The sequence below is a fragment of the Manis pentadactyla genome, chromosome 4 (genome assembly GCF_030020395.1).
Source record: "Manis pentadactyla isolate mManPen7 chromosome 4, mManPen7.hap1, whole genome shotgun sequence".
NCBI lineage: Eukaryota > Metazoa > Chordata > Mammalia > Pholidota > Manidae > Manis > Manis pentadactyla.
The window spans coordinates 95,022,998-95,035,290 of record NC_080022.1 but is presented as its reverse complement, the minus strand read 5'-3'; the positions used below and the strand labels follow the sequence as shown (position 1 = coordinate 95,035,290).

General features: G+C 45.1%; 1 protein-coding gene across 5 annotated transcripts in view; it reads right to left on the bottom strand.

Moving 5' to 3' along the window:
- TSPAN2 (tetraspanin 2) overlaps positions 1-12,293 on the bottom strand; it is a 47,532-nt gene that overhangs the window by 28,264 nt on the left and 6,975 nt on the right. For 4 of the 5 annotated variants that reach the window (XM_036923346.2, XM_057500505.1, XM_036923347.2 and 1 more), the window contains one exon: positions 3,383-3,485. In XM_036923346.2, the coding sequence (XP_036779241.1) occupies positions 3,383-3,485 (103 nt within the window). Of the gene's footprint in view, positions 1-3,382; positions 3,486-6,581; positions 6,819-12,293 lie in introns of those variants that run through there. The other variant, XM_036923348.2, reaches the window with a different exon arrangement.

Sequence of the window (12,293 nt, the reverse complement as noted above, 5' to 3'; positions counted from 1 at the left end):
AAATACTACTTGGATGGCACTTACTTACACACTACTTTCTATTATAACAGACTGTTAACTCAGAGTCTTTTCAAATAGATTGCAGGTGACATGGGGGCAAGCACAGCATTCTCATACTTTTTTGTGTGACCACAGAGTCCAGGACTACAGATGCTGGCTGATGTACCCTGGACAGATTATATTTTTTCCCAAATGAAGGAACCTACAAAAAAAGGGGAAGCATACAGGCACCCCTGTTCAAATGCACAACTATGCCTAAAACCAAGTATTTGGTGAAATCCAAAAATTAAAATAACCATGAAGAGATTTTTAGGTACTTATTAGATATTTAATTATTTATAATTAAATATTGAAATAATTAAACACTGTTTATTATATATTTAGTTATTTGTTATCATCGAAAGGGAGTTCTTCACAGACTCCAAGTCTTCACGGTTTTTTAAATTGATTTTTCTTTACCATTGCTGAAAATTTCTAGTTTAAGCTAAAAAATAACATAGAAATTTAAACTGTTCAGACTTGGTGGTAAAGAGGGTGGGGGGCTGGGTTTTAGGAAGTTAGTTATTGCTGAACAACTTGGAGGAAGAATGTCTGACTGTAACTGAACTGGTTGATGTTTTCCTGTGTTTTGGTTCTAACTAAGGTCGGATTCTTCCCCACCTGAGGTCACAAAGGCAGCTTTAGATGGAATGTCCTGAGAGTCACACCTGGAGAAGATGAGATGGGAGTCCAGTGCAAACCAATAGCATGTGGAAAGTAGAATGAATGTTATCCTGCTTGAATTTCAGGATAACATTTCAGGAGCAAAAGATTTCCACTGTTTTACTGGGACTGGCCTCATGTCAGGACATCAAGTCATTACTGAATTCAGAGTAGGGAGAGAAAATCATGTTCACCCTGGGCATCAGTTGTGAATGGTTGGAGGGGCGAGGTTAAGAAGGCTCCCCTAAGAGTGTCCTGAATGATTAGCTATAACTGCCACAGACAAGAGAGAGGATGGTACCTGCCTGCCATGTATTTACCAATGCTAATTCAGTCATGAATAAGGCTCTCCTTAACTCAGTCTATCTGAAGCCTACCCACCCTCCAAGGCCCCAACCACGCACCCCTCTACCTTGAGGCTTGCCCCGCCAGCCCACAGGGTCCTTGCTCACTTCTTAATTCTGTGATTATGTCTGTACCACCTATTAGCACTTCAGTTATTATGATCGTTATCTGCTTTTTATTACTGTATATGTCTGGAGCGACAAGGATCCCATTAATACAGGACTGAACCTCTGCTGTGGTTAAGCTAGTGGGCATAATGTTGTGCCCCTTGTGACTTCATGAAATGGATTTAGAAATTACAGGGAAGAGTTACAAAATAAGCAGTGTCTGGAATATCAGCAAATACAGGACAATGCATTTCTTTTCCTACCCTCCCTTGACTATTCCCGTGCATTCCCTGGGGTGGGTTTGCAGCCTGCAAAAGAGGTGGGACAGGACAAGGATAGGCTAGGCTTTGTCCTGGAACACTCAGGTCTGCTCTGGGATGGAGAATGCTACTTAGGTTTTCAGAGCCAGGAGCTTCTCAAGGAAGAAAATGCTAAATTTGTGTTAGCTTTGGATAAAAGGGTATGTATCACCTGGAAACTGTGTGGGTGGAAAAGAGCATTTCAGTGTTAAGTATGATGGCAGGTTTCTCTGCTTCTTTCTCGTAACAAAACTACAATTTTGTCCAGGTGTCAGAGAGCCTCTGGGGAGCCTGGGCTAACTTCCAGGGCCAGGGTTATTCTTTATTAGTAGGAGAGCTAGTCATAGTAATTCTGTTCTTGGCTGTGATTGGTTTAGGTGTGAACATACAGTGCAGTTCTGGCCAGTAAGCTGCAAGGGGAAGTCAGGTGGGAAACTTCTGACAAAGTTTTATTCATTCTTGAAAAAGGCCACATTGTTTATTCTTTGGATGTTGTTGTATGAGGATATGATGCTTGAAGCCACTTGCAGCTATACTATAATCATAAGGGGATATGTCTGAGGTTATTCTGAGGAAGGGAAGTAAAAAAAATGGGAAAAACCTGGGTCCTTGATAACTTTGTCAAGCCCTGAACTAATTCTGGAGATTCCTCACCTTTCATCAACATTTCATCAACTTTGAGACATATAATATCTTTGTAACTTTTCTGAGATTAGGATGCTTTTTTTTATGGTATGTCATAGTTAAATTTGCAGCATTTCTTTTCTTAGTGGAACTTATAATAATTGTGTGTTTTACAAAAGACTGCATCTGTGATTTGATGAAATGTGGAATGTCCTTATTATCCATTTTTTAGAAGGTTTTCTTTACTTTCCTCTAAAAGTATCCTCACCGATATGGCTGTGATCCTCCCAGGAAGGAGCAGTGTGGGGATGGCATTTGGAAGAGAAGGTAACACAGCTGTGAGCAGCCCTGCATGAGGATGTCCCTGGCTCTGGGTGGGGCCTGGACTCTGGATTCCTTCCCAGTAAAGAGGCTCTGCTCTTCTTGGGATTTGAAGCAACTAACCTGCATAAGATCCTGCTTCTCCCTGAGCACAGAGAGCCCCAAGCAACTGAGGAGCACTCTGTGACTGGGACGGACCTTAAAGCTGCCAGCCACATAGGGCTATTGCCTGTAGTGACAGTGGTCTTGGGCTTTTCGAAATCTGAAGTCTAGGTGCACTTGGCTGGAGAATGAGAAAGGGCTGCAGAAGAAGTAGGTGAGAGGAACTAAATCCCGGGGAAGAAGGCTCGGCCCCAGCTGACTGCATTGTCTCAGAACTGGAGGCTACACCCTGCCCCACACTCATGCCTCTCCTACAGCCGGGGAGGCAGTCACCCTCCCCCACGGAGGCCTCATCCCCAGGGCAGCCCTGCCCTCTGCCATCCCTACTGCAGGGGGGGACTAAGATTGGTACCTCTAAACCTTGACATGTCTCTTCATTTAGAATTAGGTTTCTCTTGTAGAAAATTTAAACACAACCTCACAAAATAAAAGCCTGACTTGGCAGGAGCCTCTCTTACCCCTGATGGGCGGGTGAATCACTGACGTGTGGTATATGGACTTTGTGGTATTCACAAGGGGCAAAAGGGAGTTTGCAATGCTTTGAAAATGGACTGTGGCTGAAAGAAGTACAATGGGTCCATCTTTCCATACTGATCTTCCATGATTTCAGAGAGCTGAGGGATGACCATGTGAGGGGCAGGCAGGTGGGGGGCGGCAGGGCTCTCTCCCACCTTGACTCATACTTTCCTACCCCCAGGGCCAGGTGGAGTTCGCAGGGGCCAGGTTTTGCCTTCTTTCTTTCCCTCTGTCCCTTCCCCTCCCTCAGAAGTCCAGGTGTAGGTTCTACAGTAGTTAAAGCTTAGGGAAGCTGAGGTCACTCACCTATATAGAAATACTCTGGGGACTTGTCCTCAGATGAAAGGTCCTTCATGGTGCCTCCAAACCGAAACCATAGTCCAAAAGCGATGACAGCTGACCCTGCCAGCTGAAAGGCAAACAACACTGCTTTTATAACGGATGGAAGGGGGAAGTGTGTGCACAACCCAGGAGCAGGCTGTGGGCACAGAATGCAGGCTGGAAGGGGGCAGCCCTTTACAGCTCACCGACTCTCTGTTTCATGCCGGTAGTGAAATGGTGTGTTCAAAGCCTGCCTGTCCTTGGCAGATGTTAGAACTGGGGCTTCCTGATTCTAACATGAAGTTTTTCCCATTCTGCCCGGCTACCCTGCAGTTATGGGGCACATGTGAAATGTGCCCCTGGAAGGCAGCTGCCCCCTGCCTTCTTGCCCCTTGCTTGGACCTCCTCACCAACATGACAGTGGGAGGGGACTGTGTTTCAGTTGCTGGGTCACCAAGTGCAAGATGAACTCCAAGACCCGAGAGGAAACTTACCTTTCTGAATTGGAAGAAAACAGATCCTTCCCACCCTCATGAGTGAACAGTACCCAGCTGGAAAGCTGTTTTGGAGGCGTCTAGAACTCTTTATCCTCCAAGCCACCACAGTCACAGCACTGCCTGGGGATGGCTTTGCAGGCAGAGAGGGAGCTCGGCCATTTTTTTTTTTTTTTTTGGTTGCTATTTTGAGTTTCCATGGAAAGTGTGAAAGGAAAAAATAATTTTCTGAAAAAGCATGGTCTGTGTGCCGTGCGGCTCGTGGAGAGGCTGACTGACCAGCACAGGCAGGCGGGGCAGGCTGGCGGCTGGTAGAGTCATCGCCAGCTTCCTCTCGGCCGCTCTGAGGGCTTCTGTAAGGCTACAAAGCTGGAAGCCTTTCTGCCATTGAAGGACTGTCATGACCACCTGCCAGTCCAGCCGTGGAATCCTCTCTACAAACACCCTTCTCGAATTTCACTGTTATCAGTCAATCAACAGATGTTCACTGGGCACCTTCTGAGCCGAAGGCGCTGTGGGAAAGTATGCAGAGAGGTGCAAACAACCTCCTGGTCGGCCAACCGGCCCAGTTAGTGTTAGGATGCCCTCGCCTCTCATCAGATGAGCAGTTCAGAGGCTGCCCCTGACCCCAGCGGGGAAGAGCAGACATAGATACTGGCAACAGGAGCACAGAGGCTGCAGCCAGAGATGGAGAGGTTTAATAAGGAAAAATGGTTTCAAAGTCATGGTCAGACCAGAGCCCTTTGTATACAGGATCCTTCATCTGTGGGGCTATTGGTAAAGAACCTGGTGCTACCCCTTGGGACTACCTAGCTGGGTCTATGTGAGCACCTTGTCCTTCACTCTCTATGCCTCTGGCCAGCTTCTTCAGAGGAGCAGCATGACTTCAATGAGGAGGAGTTAGAGGAACAGAGTTCTACCAGCTGGACCCTCTAATGTGGAAAACTTCAACGTTTCCAGTACTCAGAGGAAAGCACTAATTGGATAATGTGAGGGACAGTTAAAGCAATTGGGCTCAGTCAGCCTTAAAACATTTTTGCATTTTTCAAAAGGCTTACACAGCATGAAGAAATATTGACAGAAGTCATGCTAACACATTAGCAATATTTATCTTTGAAGGGTTGGGATTAGTGACTTTTTCTTTTCACTATATGTTCTAAGTTTTCTGCATTAAGCACATATTATTCTTGAAAGTTTAAAAACATGTTTTTTTTTAATGCATTATGTAGTAGTTTATCTGAAAAAGCAGGGACGATTTTCTTGCACCATCGTTTGGTCTGGGAGGAAACTGGCTTCGAGGTCATTGCTGTTTCTGATGAAGGAAAGAGGGTGCTGCCCTTAGGAAAGCGTGATCCTAGAAGCACCCCAGAGCTGCCTCGGACAGAGGTGCCTAGCAAAGCCTCCCGGGCAACCCTGCCCACGCTGCCTCTGTGGCAACCAGGTGGAAAGACAGTTTCCAAATACAAAGCAATATCTACTGACAGAAGCATAAGGCCAAGGTCTGCAGCCACCGAGCCGACTGTGGAGGAGGTGACTGGTGTCAGGGACACCCTACCACGCAGCCACATTTTTGGCATGTCTGTGCACAAACTCTAATTTATAGCTGTCTGGCTGGGATCATCCTCCCAGACGGAATACATTTGTCCACTTGTGGCACAGATGTGTTTGATGCATAATGGAAAATTAAAAGAGAGGTTGCAATTTAAAGCCCTGGGGGCAATGAGAAAAAAAATCCAAGCTTGCTCATCCATGCCCCCCAAACTCAAACCACACGGGTTTCCTCCTGGGTCAAGGAAACTGTGGCTTAGCTGAATGGCATCACTGTGTGGAGGGAATCCTCCCAGCATGCAGCCACTCGCTGTGCTGGGAATACTGTGGGTGAGGACCTGGTCAGGCCTGGGGTGGCTTGTGACGAGTGATCACCACTTTGGAAAGTGGCATCAACGGAGACCACATAGCCTTTTGGTTCTTCTAACTCAATTCCTGTAAGGCTCTTGAAATACCCTGTGTTCACCCTGACTTTGATCTACCGCACACTAGAAATTGCTTGGAAAAAAGTTCACACCAATTTCAGTCCAGTCAGGAACAAAGTGGGCAAGTCTAGTGCTATTAAATCCCACCTCTCTTTACTGTTCCCTACTGGGAAGAGACATGAATAAACTGGGGGAAGCCTTCAGGCCCTTCTAATCCTAAATTTTAACCCTTCCAGACCAAAACAGCCCCAGGGTCCCATTCTTCTGCCTCCTTTTAATCTCAGCCACTCTTTTGCATTCAGACAAACACTGCACCTCAGCCCAAGTCAGAATAAGGATCAAGATGCTGCCTTTTTTTGTTCCTTTCCTTCTCTTGTGCCCACACTCTTTTTCCCTTCCTCCCTGGCTTTCAGGGAATTGACAGTCCATGTGTCACACTTTAGGGAAACAAGAATGAAAAAGACACAACTCCCAGTCTAACATGGAAAATGACCTGTAAACCAACAGATGCAGTATAATGCAGGAAGTGTGCTCAGCGAAGGAACATCACAAAGCCTAGGGATCAAGGCAAAGTGTGACAGCTGGGGTTCAGTTGACGACATCCTGTTGTGATTTACATCTCAAAGAATGACTGACGAGTCAAGAGCAAGGAAGGGCTGGAGGGAGGGGCAAAAGCCAGGCAGAGGGGACAGTGTGGACCAGGCTTTGCTTCCTTACCTGGAACGCTGTGTTGGGGAGAGGAGGGTCTGAAGGCTGTTTGAGTCTGGGACTTGAAAGGCAAGCTGGGGCAGACTGTGGCTCACAGCTTCTACTTATCTTGCTACCACGCAGGGCCCACAGGGAAGGGGAGATGGGAGCTATTCATTCTGATGGGAACAATCAGGAACTTCAATGCTGCCTGATGCCAGCCAGTGAGGAGCCTGAGATAAAGAGTCGAGCAGCTGAAGGCCAGATCAGGGACACTAGGGAGTGGAGGTGGTGAACTGTGAGGACCACACCACCAACTAAGAGCTCTGCAGATGGCTCCCCTGGTCCCAGGAGTAGTACCAATCCCCATGCTTTTGGAATAATTATCATTAGAAGTATCATCGTTTTTCCAGGAATGGGCTTTTTCATACAACAGCATGAATTGGGCTTTGATGTTAATAATTTAATAAACATTTACTGAGCATCTATTGTGAGCCAGGAGCCAAGGATTCACAGAAAAGGAAGATCCAGTTCCTCCTTGAGTATCTCAAGGACTCACGGAGAAGCTGAGTCCCCCCTGGGTGGTTCAGGAGGAACACTAACCCTGCATGCAAGAATTCAATCATAGAACCAGCCTACCAGGAGATGCCAGATATCATTCTTTGTTTGCCGTTTATTTTCTGAGTACCAATTATGCATTAGGCACTCTGGGAATGTGATGAAACAGGACTTTGAGGGCAAAAGTATGCCCACTATTTAAAAAGAAGAGAGAAGCAAAATAGGAAAAAAAAGATAGCAGTGAAAGGAACAGACTATAAATATATTTAATAACATATAAATCCATGTCATTAAATAAGGGATCACCAGATACAATTATATTATGCATTTGCATGGGCCCGTCATTTCAGGACTTAACCATATTCCAGAGAGTTTGCAGGACACAAAGTTGCAAATGGTAAGCCTGTCTTTAGAGAATGTCTTTAATTTGTGTTTCAAAACTGAAGTAGCAGAAGAGAGGATGGCAGATCTGATTAGAAAGCATGTAAAACAAAGTGTATGGACAAAGCCCTCCTTTAAGTGAGGGCTATCAACCAGTAGAACAAGTCACCTGGCATCAAGTAGAACTTGTTAATGGTTTCGATTTATTTTACTGTATTTATTTCCACTTTCTTGGAATTGCTGATTAAATGTTCTATCTTGAGAACAACTTTTTTTCACTTAAAAAAATGTTTCATGAATCACAAACATAGTTCTTCGGAAGGCATTAAGTCAGAGGGAGAGCAATGTTCTGAGGTGCAAAAAGGCCAAACTCAATCCCAGACCCGGGTCCTTGAGGCTGCCAGCTTCCCCTCACCCCCACCCCACCCCCAGGAGGCTAGCTTACCCAGATCACAAAGAGCAAGTCTATGCTACTCTGGCCTCTGGTGAATATCCCCAGCAAAAGCCCCCCTTTTGGGTAAAAGACCTCACTTGGGGAAGTTCTCAGATAGCACATGTGCTTTTACCTAGATGGAAGGCAAGTTCATTGTCCTCAGACACTCTAGCCACAGTTTCAGGTCCTTCTACCACTGGGGGCCCTCTGCTCTGGCTATTTCCTTAGCTTAGATGGTGCTTCCCTGCCCCCCACCAGCCCACACTGATACCCAGCTGTTAGCACTGACGTTACTTCTGGGAAGTCTATCCTGGACCAGGTATGTACCTTCCTTCATGTCTCGTAAGAGCATTTACACTTAAATAATTCTGTAATTAAAAAAAAAATTAAGACCTGAGCTGTGTGAAGGCAGGGACAGAGTCTATGCTGCTGTGCCCAAGCACCTACCCCTCTGCCTTGCTGTGCAGGTGTCCAACAGACAGTTGTTGAGTGAAAGAGTGGAGGACCTTCACAAAGGTACCATTTAGGCTGTGCTTTGGATGGAACTGTGCTGCCCCGACCCCACTCACACGCTGAAGCCCTAATCCCCAACAGAATAGTATTTGCAGGTGGGGCCTTTGGGAGGTGATTAGGTTTAGATGAGGTCATGAGAGTGGGGTCCTCATGATGGAATTCCCTCATAAGAGACCTTTGACAGTGCTCGGGCTCTCTGTCTCCATCTCTCTGCCATGTGAGGACACAGAAGGCAGCTGTCTTCAAGCCAGGAAGGAAGCTTTCACCAGGAATTTAGTTGGCTGACACCTTATTCTTGTCTTTCCAGGCTCCAAAACTGCAAGAAATAAATTCCTGTTGTTTTAGCCACCCAGTCTATGGTATTTGTTAAGACAACCTGGCCTAAGACAGACTGACAGAGTGAATGCCCTCCAAGGAATACATCACAAAATAGCATTTTCGAATCCACCAGCACCTGGAGACACTGCAGATACCAGGGAAGGCACTGTGTAAACACTGCTGAATATGCTCAGCAAAACACTTTCACATAGAGAAACAAAACAAAGCTAGTGCACATAGTATCCATTCCGTGTTTTTCAAAGCCTACAGGAGTACATGTTATGCACTGTGCAAGGACACAAAAATAAATCTATATACATGCCTTTTACAGGCAGGAGCATATGATCACTTAATATAATGATAGCAACATACACACACACACACACACACACACACACACACTCCCCACACTCGAATGAAAGGTGAACAAGATCAATTCTGCATTCTTTCTTCTCCAGAGTGAATACCATGTTTTCACACAAACCAACTCATTTGCAGTTCTTTTCTTTGGGTTGAAGTCACACAAAGTTGGAAATGGCACTTTCAACCCTAGAGTTTTCATTAAAAGCTTTTAAACTAATATCTGCTCTTGGTGGCAATTCTCATCCCAGATGGAAACACGTAATGAGCACTCACAATTCTTGATATGATTGCAAATCACATTACAAGACCATAAGAGTAATGGAGTTTCATCCTTCAGCGGGTAAGAGTCAGAAGTGCATTTGCTCTGGAAGATGATACTAATTTTCTCAGAGGAAAGCCAGCTCCCAAGATTTTCATCCTATTATGCAGTGAAAGAAAAATAAGGATTCAGATGGCACTTTCTCAAAATCAAAGATTTTGTCAGAAGAAATACAAGAGCCAAATGCCATGACATCCATGCAAAGCCACCTCCAAGGAACCTCTCTGCCCTTCCTTGACATCAGGACCGGGTGTGGTGGAGTTGGAAGGAAGACCATGGCAGTGTATGATGAGATGCCTGTTAGTTTGGAAAGGAACCAATGTTTCTGATTTCCCCTATTATTTTCCTCATAATGATTTCATAAGAACAAGCTCATGCTAAGAAATTCCTGAAAGACTTCCTTCAGGTAAGGATATATTTTAAGATCAATCAATGCTTAATTCTTTGCACAGATGAAAACCATGACAGAATCAGTATTCTAGTCATCTCTGGAACGAACACTGGGCTATATATTTGTCCCAGACAGATCTTCTTCTGTTTGTTTAGATTGCTGTAAAGTTAACTTGAGTGGACCAACGATCCTGGGAGGCAGTATAGAAGTGGTGGGGGGACACTAAGCCCAGAAACTAACCTGGGATAGAAAGCTTGCTGCAGTGACAAAGCAGATGTAATATACAGAATGGAAAGTGTGTGGTATTTATTGAGTGGGCATACATAATGCCATCTCTCTAAAGAAATACAGGGAAAAGCAGCAGGAGAGGAAAGCTCAGCAAGAATTAGGGGAAAGATGATGGCTGTATAGTCTTCTTTGGCAGAGAAACAAATGTCACAGCCGACTGGCTAATGATTCCAGTGAGCAGATGGCTTTATCAAGTGAAGACCAAATACAAGACATACAGAACTAAAGTCTAGTCCACAGAGTGAGTTAAAATTCAGTCCACCAGAGTGAGTTAAATTCCTGTCTGCCTTACTTCACCTGGCAGATGATTTCCAGGAGGACAATAATGGTCTTTTCTACATTCTCTGCTTTCCTCCTTGCAGCAACCAGCTGGCGCTTACCCCAGGCCTGCTCTCTGAGTAAACAGTTACCTTGAGTGCTACAATGGCTACTGTGACGTCTCATGTATAGCAAGCTTTATGTCAGCAAAGATAGGAAGGACATTAGACAGTATTTATTTTACAGCCTAATAATTTTCAAGGTAGTTTGAGAGAACTACTCTTGAGGAGATAAACGGGATTCCTAAATATCAATCACTAATAATGATTTTCACCCAATTTTAGTTGTTACAGAGAAACAATGGGAGAAAAAAATGTTTCATGTAGACTTCAGGTTAGACTGGAACAAGCCTAAATGCCTTTTTTAAAAATAAAGTCATCTTGGATGGAATCAGATAGAAATCATACAAGTCTAGCTTGGTGTTCTCTTAACAATTTTACCAGTAGCCATTTGTGGTCATGAAGGCAGGCAGCACTGGGCCATTTACAGGGGACTAGGCCGAGTGGAGCCTCAGGGAGACTGTGGATAAAGTGAAGGTTGCTGTACATGTGTGGGCAATACATTGTTATTGACTCTATATAAAGAGCTCTGCCCAGTGCTCTGGGCTGCTACATGGCTGCAGGAGAGCAGGAACTGGAGTGGTGGCAGCACTGAGGACAGAGACTGAGACGGCTGCAGGGCCAGAGAGGCCCAGAGGCAGAGACCAGCTTGCTGCATGAGGACTCGCTCTGAGTAGATGGGATTCTAGTGACTGACCTGCCACCATGGGAATAAAGTTGGGTATAAATGCTTTTCACCCCAAGAACATTCCATTGTCATTTTTTGGTCTCATTGAATCCATAGTGAACTTGTCTGGGGCTGAAACCCACTGGCAAGACAGAGACCACGTGGGCTTCCTAGATGAGTGGCAGCAGCTTCCAAGGCACTCGTCCCTGCCCCCCTGGGGGGCTGCCATCCCTGTCCAGTTCCCTAGCCCCAGTTTATCAGCCGACTCTTTCCCAATGACATTACAGTGTGGAGGACAGGGCTTGGCACACACTTTGGGACATTTGCCAACCACTCTTTTAGAAAATTTTACCTCTTCTTAATATTCTGGCTGAATAACAATGCACTTAGGATAATAACAAAAACATCCGCATGTATAGCACTATGGTGTTCAGGAGTTGTAGCGGATAAACTGGGGTTGTAGGCATCCTGGATTTGAATCGGGCTCTGCCACTTACTAGTCTGTGATATTAGGCAAGTCACTTGACCTCCCTAACCCACAACTTCCTCATCTACAAAGTGCAGGTAACAGTAAGAATGGGTTCACATTTCATACTTAGAACAGTGAGTGTCCGGCATTTAGTGTTATTATGCTGGGAGACTCTCTAATGTTACATTCAAACTGAAAACTTAATCCTACTCAAGGTAGGGAACACCACTCCCATGGCACCAGTAACCTAGTCCTCTGCTGCTCCCCCCTGCTCATTTTTATTTTAGCTCTACACTCTTTCCATGACAGCTGGGATTCCCTTGAGTTTTTAAAATCTTTTATACTAGATATGTCAGTGCCCTTTCCAGAAACTACGTTCTCCCTCTCTATTTTAGTTCTTAAAAGACCCAATAGGGAAAGATGATTTACAAAAGAATAACTCTTCTTTGGCTAGAGCTATCTGTAGACAGAAAGTCCTAGGAACAGAACTTACTGCAATAATGTAAGCATAAATGTTCTCTGTGTTGTCCAATATTGTAGCCACTGGCCATCTGTGGTTACTGAGCACTTGAAATGTGGCTGGAGTGACTTAGGAGCTGAATATTAAATCTCTCTTAAGAGTAAGTAATAGCCACATGTGATTAGCAGCATAGCCACCATATTGG